This window comes from Gymnogyps californianus, chromosome 2, assembly GCF_018139145.2.
Source record: "Gymnogyps californianus isolate 813 chromosome 2, ASM1813914v2, whole genome shotgun sequence".
NCBI lineage: Eukaryota > Metazoa > Chordata > Aves > Accipitriformes > Cathartidae > Gymnogyps > Gymnogyps californianus.
The window spans coordinates 142,211,246-142,233,570 of NC_059472.1; the positions used below are offsets into that span (position 1 = coordinate 142,211,246).

Here is a 22,325-nt window from a genome sequence, read left to right on the forward strand (position 1 = left end):
ACTCTTCAAAAATGCACAAAAAATTCTGTGTTTCTGCAGGAAGTAGCCATTTATGGACCCTCCAAAGTGACACCAATTTTCAAACCCAAATAAATATTGGTAGCACTGTAACTTACATGCTGAAACTGAATTTGCAGTTTTTGACTTTGTTCAGTAAGCTCTAAGAACTCCCTCATAGTTTCATCCTTTTCTTTCCGTGCCTGCTGTAGGTTAGTAGTGAGCTGAGTGATAATGTCATCTCTTTTTTTGATAGCAGCTTCAAATTCTTGCAGCTACAAAAGATAAAATTTAAACTATTAGTGCACATCAAAGCCACAGACAAAAAAAAATACCAGCTTATTCTACTTAAGTAGGAATACATCATCCCTAACCTCTTCATTTAAAAGATGTCACACAGACCTACTGGAGCATTTATGTTTTCACTAATTCTATTTGTAAATAGTTCAGAAACAGATTTTTTTCCCCTCATTTAACAATATATGACCTCTCCATAAAATATATTTATGAAAGAACAAAATCTGAACCTTTAAGGAGGTTAATTAGTTAAATATATAACTTGCTTTTAAACTAAAAAGCGTGGCCACATAAACAAACCATCATAAAGGAAGCCAGAGTATCTACTTACAGTGTTTCAGCAATTTTGTACAACTACTCAAGTCTACACACTTTTCCCACAATAAATGCAAGTTATATCATCTCTCACTGAAAATGCAATAAATTGCACTCATCGTACTAAAAGCATATAATAGACACCATGCAGTATCCTACATTGTGAACCCAGAAAAATTTATCATAACTACATGAGCAAATCAGCTGAAGCTGCAAAACTGATAGAGTGTATTTAATAGATGACTCTTTTGTAACTTGTAATGATGAAGAAATGATAAAAGTACAGAAAAAAATCCTTTGCAAGTGTTTTATTTTTTGTAGGATTACAGTCAGGCATTCAGAAATTCTACAGTATTAATTGGGACTGTTTTCATGTGCAAGTATATTAATACACATGTTACTCACTTTAAAGTCACTTTGTCAATTTGAGCTCATTTAAGGCTAGTGGAAGCTTCATCTCTACGTATTGCAAATTTCTTAAACCATCAGTCACCTTCTGTAACTGTTTTGTTTACAATGCTCCCAAAAAGAAGCTTCTCCAGGTTATAAGCTGAGTCTTGAAGTTAAAATTATAATGCTTCCAGATAACACTTACTGATTTAGAGGATAGGGACATTATTCAGTGGGACATAAAACCAGAATTCCCTTAAACAAGCCAAACTATGCAAAGAATTTGAGGAAATTCTTTTAAAGTTCTTTTCAGAACACTGCAGTGAACTCCTACTTTAAGAGTATGGACCTAGTGGAAATACTAGAAGTTTGTTATAATAGAGAAAATTAGGAACAGATCAGACACTTAAGTGCGTCATACGTTTCCTTTTGCATCTGTTCAATGAAATTGAATAAGTAAATTTATCTGTTCCAATCCACACATTGTTATATGATAATTTTCAACTTTTTTCTTTCAATCTTTTCCTTTAACAAACAGGCAGAACTAAAGCACACAACATATCTTCTGCACTCCTCTCTTACAATTCTTTTGTTTCTTCTGAAAAATAAACCATATGCATTTCTCAACTGAGATATTATGCATTGTACCACTATCATACAAAAATATGCTGAACTATTAAAATATTATTGTACCACAGCCTGTTTTGTTTTAACATATTTTTAATTTATTTTAAAAATAGTAATCATAGCCATTTAAAAAATGCAAACATTTTCACTTTCAGCTTTTTCAGGAAAAATTAACAGTAGTCACAACTATGAGAAACTAATATTATGCTTATGTTCTTTATTATGCTATAATTATGACTATTATGTTTAGCACAACAGATACAAGACATAGTAATTAGAAGCTAAGCTTGACTTAAAATGCAACACCAGAGATTCACCAATGGACAAAGGAATGATAAACCACCTCCTCCAGGGCAACCACTTAAAGATCACTGTAGTATGGTGGAAAACATGACATCCATTTTCACAGATAAAATACAAATGAAAGCAGAAAAAATTATAACTGTGCAATAATAATGAAGGTGAAAACGACTGAATATTAGAACAATTTTTGTATTCTATAGTACTTTGCAAAAAATAGAAAACCACAATGACGTGACCTGAATCCAAATTAAAAGAGAGAGATAAGACAGGAAGCATGACAAAGCACTGACTTCAGTGCATTGCACCACTTGCTTAAACTGGAATAATATTCTTTACTTTAAAATCTAACTTTAAATTCCAACAGTATTTCTAAAGTAAGAAATACTTCCCTGTAATCCCAAGTTATTAGATGTTTATTAAAACATTCTGGCACAGTTGCCTTGTATTTCAGACTATGAAGTCTGACATACAAATACCTTTTTGGTTCAAGGATCAACTCAGTTATATCATTCCTTAGGAAGTAAAACCTGAGGTTTTTTTATCTTGGAGGAACAGGAAGGTATTAAAGAAATGCAGTCTTTGCACAACTAGAGAAGAACTACGGCTTTTCTTGAAGAAAATTGTCTTTCCATTCCTGATTTGAAGAAAGTCACTGCAAAGATGACTGGAATTTTAGTCACAAAATACAGAGAAAAAGGACAAACAATGGAAATGCCATTCAAAGAAATAGAGTGCATGGTATGTGATTGAAAGAAATTATGTCTAATTCTATATCACACACTGACTGCATTCTGAACAGCTGCCATTAAGTGTGAACTCTTTCAGGTGATGCTCTGCATTTTTGCATGTAACCGAGTAGCAAGTAGAAAGCAACATAAGGTAATTATACCTGTTGCAATCCTTCTGTACCATATGCTGCCCTCATTTCTTCTAGCTCTCTGTTTAGCTCTTCAATCTCTTGTTGTTTCCCAGCCAATTCATTCTCCATCACCTCTAGCTGCGTGTGAGAGTGCTGCATTCCATGCTCAGAACAAATCTCTCCAACTCCAAATTCTTCTTCCTAAATCAATCCAAGTTCCTTAACATGCCATTTTCTTATGCTTTATCACACTAAGTAAACTCAAATATCAAATTCTGTATCAAATGCCACCTTAGCACATTAACATACAATACAGCATCAAAGATCTTATTGCCATGGTAACCTCCTTTGTTAGTACAATTCACACCTCAAAAACATTGACATAAAGGGTTTCTGCAAGTTCTGCTTTATAATCTTAGCCTTAATAGAAGTAGTAAATTGTTTTGCATTTCAAGTTTAATGATACACTATATTAATATATAACAAACAATGCAGATGCAGAGCACAGCATGCAAAATAAAGTATTAGTCAGCAACATAGTTTCTGTTCAAAACAAATTGTTTGAGGTTTTTAGTATTCACCATTAGTATTACGATTCAATTTGCAATACTGTACCCTGATTAAGTCTGCAGGGACAGCTGTTCTTGTCACAAAACTGCAACCATTTACCTGTATAAAGACAATTTCTAAATACATTATTATTTGAAAAAAGGCTTGATTTCTATTTTCCATTCATTTAAATCTTACGTGGTGATTCCTGCAGACCCACGGGGATTTTTATGCTACAAAAATTTATTTCATTTGAAATACAAAATAGCTTTATATATAGTAAGTTGCATCAAAGTAAGCATAGGTAACAGGTAAAACACCCAGAATTGCAAAAATAGACACTACTGTCTAAAAACAAAAACCATATTATGAATTTAAACATCTAGAGAAAACAAAGGAATTCAGATTTAAAGGTCAATGCAAAGCTTTATAATTTAAATGATTAAAATGCAGTACTATTGCATTTTAAATTATATGTTTAATATTTCTATATATTACTAAACGTAGTTATGCTTTCTGAAAGATATTTATACACCCCAAGATTTACTCTTTCTGAAAGTCACCAATCTCTCGGTAGTGGATGAAAGGCAGTATCACAGACTCTCATCCTCAATTTGAAGTAATTTCTTAAAATTGAAAAAGAGCAGAAATTATACATTTAACATAAGACATTTGGAAAAAATCCTCTTTCACTCACCTAACACTGCAACTCCTTTCAGCTTCTATGAGAATTTTGGTTCTATAGACCATGCAAACCACTAACAACGAATCTCCAAAAAGCAAGCACAAGCCAAAGTAGCAGTTATGGGTTAAAAAAAAAAAAAAAAATCCAAATGAAAAGAATATGCTGTGTACTTGTGACTAACCATAAAACAGACAGGCAGGGTTTTAAAACAGCAGACCAATGTTTTAAAATGAGAAAGCAAGAACAGCTGTATTTCCCCTCAGAGCTGTTTATTACATCAGAGCCTGAAACAAAAATAATGGTATTAGAGATGGAAAGGCATCATAACATTTCAGACCCAAATACTATGTTTACATAAAAAAAAGAAGCTATACTGCTCAGACATCTGCCATAGTCTAGATCAGCGCTTATTTATAAAGGACTATCATGCCTAAGCAAATCAATAAGTACACTGTTATAAATGGGATCAATAGTCATCGAGTTTGTATTAAGAGAATGACTAAACCTGCATTAGACAAGAATTTGCAGAGCTGACACAGTGCCTTTTCAATTCCTGACTTCCTCAGTAAAAAGGAAGACACCACAGAGAGATTACTACCTTATTTTAGAAAGAATAAAGAAAATCGCAGCAAACAGCAGTCCAGGCAACTCATACAGGCACTGCACATCGTTTGTGTATTGCCAGATGTTTGCTCTACATTCAGACATACAAGTGTCTACACAGCGCCTGGCACCAGTCTTTATTCAGATTTTGGCGCACGTCCCAGATTAATAACACTAGTAGTTTAACAGAAACTCTGTTATGAAATACTCCTTTTCCTTTTTTTAACTCCCATTTTATTTAGGCTTAATTGATAAAGATGTAGTGTATGATTCTTGTAATCTACCACAGTGGACACGCTTCTCTTCCTGTGAATCATTTGTGTGCAACAATCAAAGACTCTTAGATGCTTTATAGCAAGAGCTACTAGGAAAGATATAAAAGCCTTATCTCATTGGATGTTCTAGACTCCTTAGCAGCTGAAATTTCTACAAGAGACCTTTTACTTATAAAAGGGATTTTGCTACACGCATTCAAAACAACTCCCTGGAACTTCAGAAATCCCACCTCATTTCACAGGAGCCTAGCTCTTAAGACATCACAGAAGTGAACCACAATAACACAGCAGTCCGTGCTGTTTCTCATCTGATACCTTCTCCTTTCAAATGCCTTATGCCTTCTGGTAAAGTGCAAGTTGAAACATGACAAGACAACAAACTGCACTGACATCTATGGAAAAAGCAGGCAGACCGCTGCAGCAGGGTGCTGTGCTGATGGGAGCCTCGCGAGCAGCCTGGCAACTTCCGGCATGACAGAAATTCTGCTGTGTCAGAGCAGACAGACAATTGGGGCTGAGTTATTAGCTTCAGAATATCTTAACTTAAAATTAATTCTTCACTCATCTGCAGTATATGAAGACTGTAGTCCAGATACCAACTTCAGTGTTAACCGATGTCTACACAAGGCCTATTGGACTCCTGTGTTTTGTCTCATGGCCCCAGTGGTTTACCCAGATAGAGATCTTCTGTAGACTCTTATAATTTCTTCTTTTAAAGCTTTGCAGTTCACCTTTAATGCTGAAATGTCCTTATGCCTTAATGCCTTATGATGTGCTTAGTTACACACCCCAGCAAACAATTAAACATTTAAAGAAACAATCAAACCACATAACATTTTAAGATAATGGAAGCAAGGAGTAACAAGAGCTCTGGATACAACTGCATAAACAAATAACCACAAAGTAAGAAAAACTTAAATTTTACAACACTTTAGCTACCCAGGAGCAACTGCTTTGGTGAACAAAAGACGTGAAACAAGTGAAGGTTATGGAAGTCCCTCAAAGGACATTCTGATTTTTCTTTCTTGTTTGTATTTTCAAAATAATTCACAGAAATAGTACTTACTAAGATAAAGTAAAATATGATTTGTAGTCTATTGGCTAAAAATAAAGGTATAATTTATATTGCACCAGTAAATACATATGCTTAAGACAAATGAAAGGAATCTTCTTCCAGAGAAACACAAGGAAAACCAACTACCACCACTGAATTAAGGCAGCGATTCATGACAATTGCCACCAGAGGTCAGGATTCAATTTATGAAATCACTGTACCCCTTGTAATGTTCCTTAGACCTTGGAAGACCTGAAATTGTACCTCAGAAATAGCAGTAATAATATATAATGTGTAACTACTTACAACATTAATGTCAGTACTACAGACATTTCCCTTTATAAATAGCAAATTCACGCTCAGCGTAAGTCAAGACATATTGTTCAATCACTGAAAAATATAGAAAATACCTTAATGGATGAAAATAATATAACTTATTACAGACAGGCAAGCAGACTTCTGATTTAAAAAGTGTTCTGATTTGGTAGTAGAAACATACAGAAATATCTGGAATGGATTAACAATTTTACCTCATGTTCTCATTTCCCCCCCCCCCCCCCTTTTCTTTTACATTTTGGACATCCGATTCCTTCACAAAAACTAATACTTAGACCTCCAACACTGCTTGTCAATGTTCTTAACCTCTCCTCAATTTTCCAGTTGTGTCACAACTGACTATGAAACTTAGCTAAAATTAGCAGTTAGGGCAACTTGGGAAGATGAATTTCAGTTTTGTTTTTTTTTTATACTCCATAAACTAAAACTATTTTCAGTTTGTGATTAAAATAATTACAATCATATAACTAAGCTTAATAACTCCTGAAGGATAACAATTGACAGCTTTTTAAAGTATCATGACTTAATATATTTTTCTATATACTAATAGCATGCAACAGAAGATTTCTTTACGTAGTAGTTAAGGTTGAGGTATAGAATTTCATTAACATGTCCAAAAAAAAAAAAACAAAGAACTTCACAGACATCATATTAACCATCTTTTCAGAAGTAAAAGATCTTCCCACTTTGCAAATTGGGAAGAGAGTCAATAAGAGGGAAAAAAAAAAGATCAGGTGGAACAGTCTTTCAGTTACACCGTAAAATTGAGGCATATGGAAAATACATGGGGGCAACTTTACCTTACACAGTTATAAAAAACCAAAAAATTCTAACTACTGGAAAAAGCCTAACTTCCCTCAGTTCTGAGTTTAGACCATAACCTTAAAGAGCTAATCATCATTATAATTTAATTTAAGACTATGCAGGTAGGTGTCATTCTTGCTCAAACTGAATAATTTGTTACAAAAGGCAAGCTGGTCATACAAGGGATTTATCAGTCTTCAGTTTGGCTACTACCTTTGGTAGTGTAGGTGTTTAGAGAGGTGGCAGAACAAAACTGAACAAGAGTCTGTATTTACAATAAAATTCCTTCAAGACAAGAATTCTTATATAAACATTCACTGGTTCCTTCAACTTTGCTTAGACAACTGTATTGGCTTATAATTGTGTCTGATAAATCTCCTAAAGAGGGGAATACTTATCACTGAATTTTATGCAATTCCTCAAGAGAAGGGGCTGAAGAATTAAAAACATCTGACTTATCTTACCAACTATAACAGAACAAATTATTTATGACCTATTTCACTTTGAAGCATGACAGCCTTGATTTCAACATGAATTCTGACAAAAACCACTAAAAAGAATACAGAAGTTCTAAACAATGAAGGAAAAGATGGATCAACAGGCCTATGTTTCTACAAAGATGTGGTTTCTTAGCATTTGAAAAAGGAGGTCATGTATCTGAAAAAAATGTAAGTTCAAGATTTCATACAACTTCATAATTACACTGTTACAGACAAAATTTAACTTATTCTCATCTTCTTCAACTGAAAGGGCTTCAGATTACTTTATTTACAGTGGCCAAGAATGTAAGTAGAGCTTTTAGTAATAGAAGTAACATTACAGCTGACATGAAACATATTGAAAATTCAGTTCCTAAAATATATGCATTCCTAAACATGTTGTTTCCTCACTACAATTGGTTGGTATCTGCAATGAACTGGAATTAAGAAGAGCTTATTAAGACAGCAACTCTCATCATTTGAGTTTGTTCTTCACCAGATCCAGTACCATGTTACTATTCGTAAATTTTGTGTTCCCTACTTATGTCTTGGAAAATAACTCTTAGGAAGGTAAAAAGTCTTTTTGCAGGAATAAGAAGTGCCTAGAAATGCATCTGTCATTGTATTTTTGAGGAAATCTGCAATTTTGAGGAAATCTTCAATTTTTTAAAAGGCACATTCAGAAGGCAGTCTGGCTGTAATTCTATTGTCTTTAGTATCTGAAAAATTGCTCCCTAATATACTCTATAGGCACCTACAGAAATCTTTGAAGAATGAAGCAGGGTAAAGTTAAGCATTTAAATGTGAAAATTCATTTTAAAATGAGATTCAACTGATACTAACAACAAAACACTAAAAATCAGAACATATCCACAATTATCACGAGGCATTATGCCAGATCTTTTCTGTATTCTGTCTCCTTGTGCAAAGGTGTGTTTTCCTGAGCTTTTGCAGTCTCCAACACTGCTTCCTACAACCTCAGAAGTGATCAAAATTTCTTAGTCGTATTTCATTATATATGTAATACCTCTCACTTGTAAAAATACATGAACATCAATGCCATTGTCAACTGTTTTCAAGGGCTCATTCTTCACATACTGCATATTCCATTTAATAGTAATCACATACCATGGTGATGCATATTCTAAAAAGGTGCAGTAAGGTCACAGCAGTTGTTCAAAAGTGTATTTGCTACACTCTCAATGGCAAACTGTGTGCACATACTGCCCTATCATCTTACCATACATAAAGCAAACTTGGATTCTTTTTGTTTTTTGCTACTTTAATTCCTTGGACAAAATAAACCACATTTTATCTATGAAAAATACTAAATCTTTAAACTGATTTTTTTTCCCCAGGTAGAGTTTGCTTCAACCCTTTGCACCTATCCCTCCACAAAAATCTTTTTGCTTTCTTTCATTTACAGCACTCCCCAACAGCTGGACTGGAATCTTCCATTCCAGAAGTGCCTGTCTCAGAGTTTTTTTTTTTTAAATTTGCATCACAAAACCCATGCCATAAAACCAATTGCAATTGACCAGACCAAGGGTCCATATGGTTCAGCATTCTGTATTTGAAAGTAGCCAATAATGAATGTGAGGGAATGTTTTCCCTGTACTCCCAAGTGCCTTCTCCCAACACACCAGAAGAAAGTGAGGGTGCTTATAAACAAGGACAGGAGGAAGAAGTGGGAGAGAAAGAGTCAAACCGGGGAAGAGAGGGACAGGAAATGAATTCAACTAAAAAGGCTGAGACCAAATCTATGGAGGAAACTGTAGCTGGGATTTGATGAGAGAGGTTGGAAAGAAAAACTACTGCTTTCATCTAGGACAAGTTGAGCTGAACATTAGGAGGACCCCAACACAAGAAGAGGGAATAAAGGAGAAGAGGTTTTCAAGGGAGAGGGAGAAAAAAATATTAAAAGAAGGAAGGAAAAACAATGCTTGCATGAAGTTGGAAGGCCTGGGAAAGAAACTGGGCTTCGGAATGACTGAGGAAGGAAAAGGAAGAATAGAAACAGGCTGAAAAGCCTATAAGACTGAGCTAAGAAACCAAGCAAGGGGAAAAAGGGGATGGGCAAGTGAAGGTGTAAAGACTGACACAAGCTGTTACAAAGAAGGGAAGAATTTACAAGAAACTAGGGGATAGAAAACAGACAGAGTTGGTCAAGAGAATAGGCTGGGAGAAGCAGCAAGTGAAGACAGAGCATTTAAGTTGGGAAAGAAAAGTCATTTTGGTTTTCAGGGCACGTCTAGATTGCCCACTGTGGTAATGATTTTACTTTTGCACCATGCAGTGCAACAGGTCAGGGACACATTGTCTGATGTGTATATTCGCTTATGCTTCACAATAGGCAGCTATAATACTACTACGGAACAAATAGTTATTTAAGGCGTAGTCACCTTCTCTTACAACAGGCTAAATCAAGAGAGGAACAAAGTATTCTACACCAAATTTACTTCAGCAACGGAGACTCTTTTGATTACCTCATCCCCCCTTACTTGTTGCCAAGCTTAAGATTTTGGGGTGTGCTTTGCAGAAGCATTTAGCATAGAGATCTGCAAAACAAAACCCAGATTGTCACTACAGAAAGTGATTGAGACATGAAAAATTAATTTTTTAAAGTAGAAACAATATTTACTGTACTTAGATATTCCATGGCAATTTCTTGCAAGCATGTTCTTGACCCACATTTCTGCATGAGGTAGTTTACTCCTTACAAACATAACAAACTGTTTTATTTGGCAAGACCAAAGCTCCATATATGCTACTACCCTTCGACGTGACAGAGATGAGTAGTAGATGCCAATGTGTGGTGGGTTCACCCCGGTCAGCAGTTAAGCCCCCCCCCAGTCACTCACTCACTCACTCCCCCACCAGAGGGATGGAGGAGAGAATTGGAAGGGCAAAAGAAAGAAAAATTCATGGGTTGAGATAAAGACAGCTTAATAAATGAAAGAAAACAAAACAAAAACCCCAAACAACAAGCGATGCAAAGGCAATCACTCACCACCTCCCACCAGCAGACTGATGCCTAGCCAGTCGCTGAGCAACGGCTGCTTTGGAACTCATTAAAACATAATCAACTTCTTAAATAGTTTCCCACAGAAAATTAGTAGAAATTATGCACAGCCACAATTCCAATGGCAACACGAAGCATTAATACAACGATAATGATGACATTGTTACAACCGTTCATATATCTACTGCATTATTGATTATAGCAGCCATCCCATTATGTAGTTGACATAATGCTTACTTTAATGGTACATTAATCATACCAGTAATGACATGCAACAGCTTTGTCTATAGTATCACATCTGCTCTTTCTTTCCTTCTCTTTTTCAAAAACAATGCATAGCATTGCAGTAAACATGTGAATGAAAAAGTTGAAAGAAAAGTTAGGAAAAGCGTTACTTCAGTCTTACCTCAGAACTGTAATCTTCTACTGTGGTGGAAATTTCACTTTCTGGCTAAAATAAAATATTAAAATATTTACAATGATGGCACTCTAAAAATATTAAACAAGACATTTTCCATCTGTTTCTGAGAATGTAGACAGTATTTGAAAATATTAAGGTATCCACAAATTTGATTAGAATATATATAGTGAAGGCCACCTTCGCTTCCTTGAAATCCCAGCTTTAAAAAAGAAAACGTTACTTTGCTGTTCAACTATGATCACGGAAACATTATAATTACATGACAAAGTCTTCTAATGAAAATACAACCTACAGGTACAAAATAGTATTTTGGAAATGTAACTTGTAATTTTTTTGTTTTTTTTTTTTTTTTTTTTAAGAAATAAGGAGTACCAAGAAAAGGACTTTTCTCTGATAGAACAATTTTACCTAATTAGGAACTTTGCTGGCTTAAGAACATAATCATACATAGAATGTCATTTTCATACATGCAAGACTTTTGATGTTGACTAGAATTTTAAAACAAACACTCATATTCTCCTTCAGCTTCCATGGAAACCAAGGAAAGGTAAAAGTGATCAGAAAGCACAAGGACAAAGACTCAAATCTTGTGATCTAATGAATTAGAACAATTAAAGGAACAAAGCCTTAACGAACTGAGCATAAACATGACATGGAAGATGCCTGAATTAAATACAGAGTATCTTGATGAATTGCATACAATGTATCAGGTTTGAGAATCAAGATGTTAGTAGGAAAATATGCAAAATATTCAAATTATCTATATAAGATGCACTACTGGGGAATAAGTAAGTACCCTTTTAAACTCGAAAAGTGTAATTTTGAGTTAAAACTACTTTAGCAAAAATGAAGTGTACATAATAGGGCTTTTTCAAAATTCACTGAACTCGTTAGCCAGCCTCACATTAAATCAGTCTCCATTTTACATTGAATTCTGCCAGGCTTATTTTCAAAGGAACATAGTCAGTTTTGCATCAGTAGACATAAGTAAAATTTGGAACTGTCAACTGGGTTTTGTTTTGTATTTATTTTAAAAGCTATCTGCCACTCTGATCTATTGGAGCTCTGCAGTTTTTACAATCCCAACATCATTGATTCTATGTATTTTGAATCCAATATGTAGCTCCACAATGTAATTAACCTAAAAAAAGGGTATTATTTTACGTACATAGTACACAAAACTAACTTAAAATATGAATATGGAAGCTAAAATACCTACAGTGCATATGATCTTAAAAATTAAAAAGGTCCACCTTAAAAATAACCCACAAACTGAAACAGAAATCAAAATTATGTTTTAAAACTACAGGGTGACAAAAGTGTTTCTGCTGTGGAATACACAATTAATACTTAACAATATTTAATTTTTATATCAATACATATTTTTATTCATATTATATATACTTATATGTATATTTGTATATATATGCATACACACACACACACACACACTGATTTTACATATTGTTTGAGCCTACTTCCTTGGTCTAGGACAAAGTCCTCCGGAAGGAATAAAATCAGGGAAAACCACATTGTTATTTATTTTCATAATACAGATAACAAATGTATGGCAGTATCACCCTACAATTTTTCATAGCCTGTTCCAATTCAGAAGACTTCATAAAGAAAGATTAGAAGTATTCCTATGGAAGCTCAGAAGTATGCCTATAAATTTACACATTTAATTAGATCTAATGACTCTTGTAGTTCTTTACATAGTGCATGAAATACAGGCAGTTCTCCAACATGCAAAAAACAAGGACAAGTAGTCTGGCATCTTATATAGTTTTTCCTTGTAATGCTTTTGAATTATATAAACAGCCCCTTGTTTATAGGAAAGCTGATAAATGAATGTTTAGATCCTGGGATAAGCTCAAACCTAGTAGATAGTCATAGTAAAAGGCAAAGAACTTATAGATTAAGCTTAGGCTAGAGTGAGAAAATATGAATTCTCAAAGGAAGGTGATTACTGAAAAGAATTCTCCAATTTTTTATGGTAATTTGGCCAGATATGAGATTTTTAAAAAATGAATGTACTGCTGGTCCTTTCTGAATACCAATCTAAAATAAAAAAAACTAAAATAATTTTTTTAAAATTATCAGAAACCATATAGTGCTCCATCAGTTTAGGTGTGCAATATCTGTTAGCAGCATAAATATTTTTCATAATCTTCCTAAAATATCTCCTTCAATCCTGCATCTAGATAGTTTTTTGGCTGTTAACACCAAGTATTTTTGCCAAGGGATTTATTGAAGATAAGTACAGAAAGATGGCCAAATGAACTCAAGTTAAATGGATCTGCCTTCTGTACTAAGGGGTTCATCCAAACCCTACCAAAAATCAGTTAAAAAGACTTAAATTCTATGAGCTCACACATTAGACTCCAACACTGTAAGACTTAATGATATTCTTTTGCTGTCAGAATCAATAACATTACAAGTAGTCAACATCTTACGGGCACTCATATTGCCCTCCAAGCAGCTATGTTCTGTTCCTAAGACCTGACCAACCTTATTTCAAAATCCAGTTCCTTCCATTATTAAGCCATCCATTCTGTATGCTTCAATTCTTTGGTCAACAGAGGTAATTAGGTTTTACACACCTCATCTGTCTGAACCACAGGGGTCCAGTTTAAAAGGAAATACTTAAAAAAATTCATATATACACACACTGTTAGTAACAACACAACATCTTTTGTGAGGATAATGCCAATGAAGCTATTCATCAGTTCTCTCAATACTTTATGGAATTTGAAATAGGTTTCTGTTACACTCTGACTTCAGGTTGTTAGTTTGTACATATTGTACCACCTATGCCCCACAGCATTTTCTTGCTACAAACAGCTATTCTCTTCTGGCAAGATGTTTTAATTCTTTATTTAATATTTTCTTCACTGACAATGTGGTTGATAGTTAAAATACACTGAACAGACATCTCAAAGACTCTTTATAGGCAACTATCTCAATCAGCTCTGCAGGTAGTACTTTTAATGATAACACTTAAGTATTCAGAAAATTAAAAAACTTTCATCTGTATACATTCTTCAGAGGAAATACTGCAAGATGATACAAAAAAGGAAGTAATCAGCCTGTAGAACACAGGAGGTCCATTTCAGAGTAACTTGTTTCTGTATGCAGTTAAACATTGCTCAGAAGTCATGTTCTTTGACACTGGATGCCCAACGTTATCACAGGATTCACAAAAGAACTCATATACGAAATTGGTCACGAGAACTGAAAAGTGATTTTTATGCTTCTTTAGAAAACTTTCATAGGCAACAATAAAACGTTTTGCAAGAACAGACATCCAGTACTAAACTACTTCAATTGCAATGGATGAGAGTATTAAAGGGCAAGAACCAAGACTGAATATTCACAGAACAGAATTCTACCTGAAGTTATTGACTTTTTTATTACCTCAATGTAAACTGTTACAAAAATGTAACTACAAAATTCTCGATTCATTTTTGAACATGTATTAGCCAGTGGTAGAAGCGAAAACAAGTTATTTTAGCTTGGCCAGTTTCACATGGGTCGCTAGTGATCCATAGATGATCACAACCTGAGTAAGACTAATTAAGAGGACTGTGACTAGGAAGGGAGGCAAAGAGAATGTAAACTGAAAATCCCAGTCATGAAACCCTCTGTTTAGGTCATCCTGAACTTTATGGGTCTTTAACATTTGTAGAACATTCTGAATATGAAGTGCTATTCTTATATATTGCCTCATCATGCCTTTCTTAGTTCCTAATCCGAAAACCATTTAATTCAAAGGAATGTATTCCCTAGTCATTTATGACCCAAACCAATTGACTACAATCAAATTTAAATAGAGTACATCTTAGTGGAGATAAACCACTGCCAAATCTGAATATAATCTTCAGTGAGGTACCCCACTCCTCAGTCTATAAATTTCCTGTATTAGAAAATATCATCAACAGAGAGGTAACCTAAGCATTATTAGGTTTCTATTCTTTGGTAATACGGCCTTATAAATGTTTAATCTAAAATGAAATACTCTGTAAATCTGCAAAGACCATTCTTCAATACAGGTGATTTCCGTGTCAGTAAATCTATTATATATCAGTATTTACAGAGAGAAAGGAAGGCATCATACCAGAGGTTGTCTTATGTATCAAAGAAAATTGGCAAGATATCCTGGCAATCTTTCGGCCAGATGGTGAATGGAAAGATGACTGGCTTCAGTCAGAACCACATGCTGCCGAGAATCTATTATCTTCTCTCATGGCACTGACTTTACTATTGAACAGACGATTTCCAAACATTCATTTATCTTCATTCTCCAATTTCAAAACATTTTTCAAGGGATGTTAGATTATCTGAAGTGACTGGGCTAGTTTTTACCACATTTTATTTATCCAGCCTTTTTTTCAAATCCTCCATCTTATTGTACATCCCAGAATATCTCTTCTCTAGTCAAAGCCTTTGGTTGCTCTTTGCTTTGATGCTTCTATCATAGGAATGCCTTACCCACGTTCACCACCTACGTCTTTTCTCACTGAGACGTCCTCTCTGTTTCTCCATACTGCTTATGTTTCCATATTTCTGTCACTTTTCTTCCTTAGTTCTTCTCAAGAATCCTACTCAGTGTCTCCTTCTTACTCTGTTTCTGTTCCTTGCCTGTTAAATCTCAGGTACTAACAACTGGAGTAAGTTATAGAAATGAAACAATTAACATGGAGTTATAAACTTTATCACCTACTTGGGTAAACAGTTAAGCTATTCTAAAACTATTACCAAACGGATTTGTCCTGTGAAAAACAAAAGACGAGTTACTAATCCAACCTTACTCAATTAGCAGGTATTCTTCAACACAGAACTTTGAACTTTTCTTTTCTAAGAAGCTTTGTATAATAGCTTTTACTACCCAGGTGACTCAAGGGCAATTTTACTGTGCCACAGGTTAACTTCTTTTGCTTTTCTGGCATTAGTACATTCTTGCAAAGCAGTCTGCTCCAATGCATCATTTCAAGACTTCTCAGAGAAGGTGCTCTCAGCAATTATTTACCCTGGAAGTGGTTTTTGCTTTCTTCCATTTTTAATTGCAGGAAGTCACAAAAAGAAGCAATCCTAAAACCAAGAGTTTCATTGATCCAATTTATTTCCTGGGCTGTGTCCTCTAGATTATTTTTACTTCTATATGGAAAAGGACATTATGGGTGTCAAGACCAAAAGGTTATCAGGGTGCAACAGAATAAAGACAAAAACCAAAGGCAACTAGAAACTCAATGTATTATTCTCTTTGTGAGACCAAGACAAAAAGCATTTAACATGAAACACCTTAAGACCCAGAGACTTTAACCAAGAAATACCAACTGGCATTTCTCTAATAAATCTTGTAAATAAACTGTTCCTCTGACAGAGGATGGAAAACCTTATAGAAATTACAAATAAATTCAGACAGAAGGTAAAATGGAATGGATAAGGACAGTACAAAACAATGATACTTCTTCCAGAGTTCTTCCAATTAGTTTCTGTAACTTAAGGCATTGCAGGGGGATGGAGGAACCCACCCTTAGGAAGACAGAGGAAAAAAAAAGGGAAAGGGATGACTGCAAAAAATAACTTCAAATTCTCTAAACAGACTTTTGCTCTCTCTGAAAAGGAACGCCTCTAACTGCAGATGGGAAACAAGCTCCCAGAAGAGTACCTCTATTTCACCTTAAGAGAACTCTTTGTTATTTGTATTTGGACATGCTAATTCCACTGGGGACTAAAAAAATAATACTAGAAAAACTGCAGGGAGATAAACTTCTATCCACAAAACTACCACAAAAGAGCCCAGTCAGGATTTTTAGATAGATAGGCACTATAGTCAGATGTTCTGAGTCTATTTTGTGGCACAGAAAGAACAATTCTAAATATGAATTCCAGTAAAAGATGAAATAAGTAAGTGGAATCAAAATTTAGCTAGAAAATAATCCTGAATAATGCCTCCAGTAATCTTGCCTTACTCTCCTGACACAGCAGCCTATAAAGATTTAATGTTGGGTGAAAAAGCAAACAGCTCAAAGAAGCTGTCTGTAATTCTCCATTGCAGAGATTAGCCTGAAACTGCCTATTACATTGGCTGCCATTTCTACTAAGCAAACTCTAATCCAATTACTGTAATACAGCCTCTCTGTCCAAATCATTGCACTTAGAAGACTAAAAACAGTAAGTTATGAGATTAATTGAAACTATTTCAGATTTTTTTCTCTTCTATTAATACTGCACAGATAGAGACTTTAGCAATCATCTTCCAACTCCAAAATACCAATTACTTATTTAACATGAATAAGCAAGGCACAGACAACATGTAATAAAGAAAAATGCTCTCCCAATTGGGAGCAGCTTTTTTTTTGGTGGAAGTGAATACTGTTTTAGAAGTCACTAAGACATGAGTAATTCAAGAGAGTGAAATTACAAATAAACACTAATCACCATGCTTATTCTTTTAAAGCTACATTTAAAAAACCAACCAAACAAAAAAAACCCCAACAAACCAAAAACCCCTATGCATCTCTATATTTATTTATTTATTTAAACATAAGATAAATTGCTTTGGGAATAAGGCAGACCTCAGAAAAATCATACCCAATCTTAAGAATATATCTGTGTGTGCAATCTTTAGCAACTGCAGCATAGATATTTCTTCCATTTTTAAAATCATCTATGTTTTGTACTGTTAGCATTCAGAGGCCAACATAGGCTACTAGGACCAACCTGATCTAATTAGACCTACTTTGAGTACAGGATTGGACTAGATGACCTCGGAGGTCCCTTCCAACCTAAATTATTCTATGACTCTGTACTTTACCTTGTTTCTCCAATTGTAGTAGAGGTATTTATCCTGACTGAGAGCAAGTACATCAGCAGAGTCTATCTGTAACATGCAATGATGATGTACTTCAAAATATATTTGGTTAAGAAAGTTTCATCATATAGTTACCATATTTGTGTAGACTATAACATTGTTAAAACAACAGTTTAAGTGATTCCCTTTAAACAGCTCTCTGCCCAGCAGTCCTCTCTCCTTAGCTGTAGATAACCTGCTGCGTTTCATAAAGTACACCTTTCTTTTCTCCTAGAAGGCAAAAAAGTCTCATCTTCACCTACGAAAACAGTCATTCTGGTATTAAATACTCTTTAAAAAAATGTATTACGTCCTCCAGGAAAAGCTATGAGTTGAACAGACAGTTTTATTGAGTTACTACAAACAGTTTTGAAGCCCTAACATGAGCTTGCTAAGTATGAAAAGCTACACATTAAAGGCATATATCTATAAAGTTCAAAATATCTAGTGTACTGATATACTGTAGGCTTAAAATGGTAAAAGAAATGGATCGATTACTTTACAAGTTTTTATTCGCATGTATGATTTAGTGTGTCTGCCCCTCCACCAGGGTAACCTCTTTTTTTTAACACAAATGCAAGAAATTTTCAAAAAGTGTAATACCTCTATTACTTCTCAGCTGCTGGAAATGAGATAATGGAGCCAAAACAGTTACAAATGGTCTATCCTAGCACAGGACTGACAAGTCAAAATGCAGAGCGTTCATCTGTACTACAACTCTCAGAAAACACTGCATTCACGTGTACAGAGCTGGGAATCTGCGTTGAGCTGCTTGTTCAGAATGCCACTCGTCCTTTTAGAGGCACTGCTTTCACAAACAGAATAAGCTATTCTCTAAATAACATGAGCAACTCTTGTCCCTCATATCTGGAACAACATACTACGTTACATGAATTCATGTTCACTCAGAACTGAACTGGACTGCCAGTGTATATCACATGGGGCATCTTACAACCGTCCCAAAGCATGTACTTTCAGCCACTAGCAATCAGGATTATATTTCGTTAAGTAGTAGAGTATCTGTTTATTAGTCTCTTAAGCATCCAGTTCTAAGTAGTGTTTTCCAAGTTAATTACTCCTCTTCTGTAACCAGAAAGGTTACATGGTATCCATACAAATGGATACAATAAGATGTTTAGTTTTGGATTTTGCTGTAGCCATAGCTGCAGTGATCAAAAATCCACTGCAATTTGTAAACTTTCAATAAAACAAAATGCATAAAATAAAGCAATAAAACAAAAGCAATTTTTGCCCATTTAGGGAGTACAGCAGTACCAGCAAACTTTCCATAATCTACAGTACACTGACTACCACAGAAAACATGATGCCAGCAGGCAGGTAGAAAGCACCTTCTCTGGACATATTAAGGACAGACAGAGGAGGCAAGGAAATAATATCCAAAGTCTCATATAATTCCTTTATTCCCACTCTCAAAATTAATGGACTATTTTGCCCCCCCCAAAGTAACTGTTTACAGCCTGAGGCAAACTTACCTCAATGGTGTAAGTCTGGCTGTGTTTGATAATTTCTCCACTATGCAAAGTCCTAATAATAGCAAAGTCAGCAGTAGCAGCTGGTCCCCTTCGGCTGCTGCACGTGGATGTTTCATCACCTCGAGATCGATCAGTATCAATCCCATCTTGTATTGATTCTTCATCTTTGATGTTTGCTGTTTTCTTCTTCTTTTTCTGCTTCTTTGATCCATTCTGACCATCAGTTTGCGCCTTCCGCTGCCTAAATTGGGCAAGCTGTATAGAAGACAAAATCTTGTTAAAGGTGAAAGTTTTCCTCTTTATTACTAATGACATCCTCTATAAAGGCTTACCAGCTGTTCTACATAAAGCTTCGAAATAATCACTACTGAAAACAAGTTGGAAGTTAATGCTGCATATCTGAGACACATTCAGATTATTCTTCCGTTTACATAGTTTGCTTTAAAAAAATTCTTAAATGTAAAGCAACAATCTATTAATGAATTCCTTTTCGGTTTCATACTAGCAAGTTACTGTTCCACAGACTGATACGTAGAAATCAAAACATTCAAAGGTAAAGGTACAAATGTCATTATAAAGGACCAATGTAATGAAATAACCTCTGATCTCATTTTTCAATTTTATAGTAACAAAGACCTCAAAATTAATTTACAGAAATTACTTTTAATTTTTATACCAGAGACAGATAAAAGCAAACCTTTCTTCCAGAAAGTATCATATAAAGTTTTTTAAAAAGTTTATGTTAGAACTCAAAAAGCAGATCAAGTTACTGAAAACATCATAAAGAAACAGCAAAATACATAATAAGGGAATAGTCTAAAAACAAACAGTGAGCAAATTACAAGATACACTACCTTGTAGCAAAACATGCTGATGAACAAAAAGTCACAGGTGAGCCAGGCACACAGTTGAAAAACCAATTAGTATGTAAGCTATTCAAATACTGTAAGACACTGCCTTTTGAAGAGCTTATCACTTTTAATCACTTCATAGTGGTTCACACAAGAAAATCCACTTAAAATATTTTTTTCTTAACAAGAACAGAATTTCTGTTCAAATAAGAAAAACAAGCACAGCAGGTTTTACCAATTAAAATTCAAAATTAAACAGATCCTACCAATAAAATCTGGAAACATAAATCATTATTTTCCAATCAGAGTCCAACATTAATTAAGTGCTACAGTATGTTTTATAAATGTAGCTCCAATGTAAATATAAAGCATGCAAATATAAAGACCCTAAAGCTTTAAATACTTTTTACATCAACTAATACCCAAGTATCATGTGTTTTTTACAAATCAGCTGCAATTTTAAGAAAAAGCTGTAGAAAAGATAGCATGTTTGCTCATGATATTCACCAATCGAGAAAGCCAGGCTTCCATCCAACCTCTTCAGCAACACCCAAATCAAGCAGGACACATGGATTCCCCTTCCCAGTCACCGTTCGGTTACAGTGTGAGCCGTCACTTGAAGTGCTCTCTAGTTCTCATCTGTCCCCAAGATAGCTGAGAAACCCCGATCTAAATAAACACATCACTGACAGATCAGTTCTGTCTTCTGGCTAGTTTATGCTTATGTCCCTCTATTTGTATTTCTTCATGGGTTTCTTCAGCCTCCTCTCCATTCTTAGGATGACTGACAGCTTGGCATATGGCTCCTGCTCTGTTTACAGGAGGAGGACCTGAAGATTTGCTGAGCCAAATATGCTCACCTACGTATTTAATACTTACTTCCTCCTTACTACATCCCTAATTAGTTCAACTTCATGATTTTTTTTTTCTATTTTTGAAATAGGCAACTTCCATTATCTCACCAAAAATCTATTAAAGCTTATAAACTCCAGAAATTCTCAACAGAAAAAGAAAGGATAGTCTTCTCCTGACTTAAGTTTAAGGAAAAAAAAAAAAAAATCATAGATTTAGCTTCTCAAAAATGGGAAGGGTGAAGGTTCTGGTTGTTTCCTTAGGACATTACTGCATTCTCCTAAAACTGTAAATTTACCTCAACGTAATAGTTTTCAATTTATCCAAAAGACAAGCAGAATTTGTCCAAATGCCACAATGACATAAAGCAGACAACCTGGCTTCGAGTGTAACTACTAAGAGATTTTGCTTTTTTTACTTTTTATTTTTAAATAATGAAAGATACGTAGTGCCACTGGTCAAGAACTCTCCTCCCCAACTTGATTGAAACCTTCTGTAATGGAAAGTTAAGTTGGCTTTTTTAAAGCAGCTTTACAGTCTTTATTTGTCTACAAAATTAGACATGTAGCTCAAGGGCAAGTGAATTACTCCATATCTCTCCTGAAGTATTTTGCATATTTTAGCTGAGGCATCTGCGTATGCCAGATTTCTCTTCTTTCAAAATTAAGTTGTCGACTTTTACTTCTTCAGAATTAACAGATTAAACTCTATCATGGCAGTTATAAACAGACCTCGGTTTTTTTCTGTTTAAACATGCTGAAGATGGGCACATACGAAAGCTAAATGCATATGCAAACTAAACTGTTATATTTTTGTAATACACAAGTTCTCTACTGACAACTTCTGTATAAGCATTTAATATTTTGGAAATAACTACACTATTAGTGACACATGCACGCACAAATCATAGCACTTCTTACTCCACACATTCACGTATACACAAAACTGTCCAGCTACTAATGCAACATAGCTTCAAATTCACATTTTTAATCACATTTTAAAAACTAGAAATGAGAGAAGCAGCGTAACAAAAAGGTACTGCTTAAAAAATATACTCTGATGCTCACATCAAGACAGGGGAGTCCCAGATACCTAATTCCTTCCGAAAATGGGATTCAGAAACTAGATTCGAGGATCTATCTACGTTTTAATGACAAGCAGGAAAAAGTCCACCAGCAGTCATGGGAACTAAGGAAAATATATTTTGTACAATTAAAACTTTCATTAAAACAGAAAAATACTTCCAGATTTTGTATT

At 34.7% G+C, this 22,325-nt stretch overlaps 1 protein-coding gene across 1 annotated transcript in view; it reads right to left on the reverse strand.

The window, feature by feature from the left end:
- Window positions 1–22,325, reverse strand: part of AKAP9 (A-kinase anchoring protein 9) — a 122,702-nt gene that overhangs the window by 75,443 nt on the left and 24,934 nt on the right. The window contains 5 exon segments of the mRNA XM_050892833.1: window positions 117–272; window positions 2,819–2,989; window positions 3,404–3,457; window positions 11,002–11,046; window positions 19,366–19,620. Of these exon segments, the coding sequence (XP_050748790.1) occupies window positions 117–272; window positions 2,819–2,989; window positions 3,404–3,457; window positions 11,002–11,046; window positions 19,366–19,620 (681 nt within the window).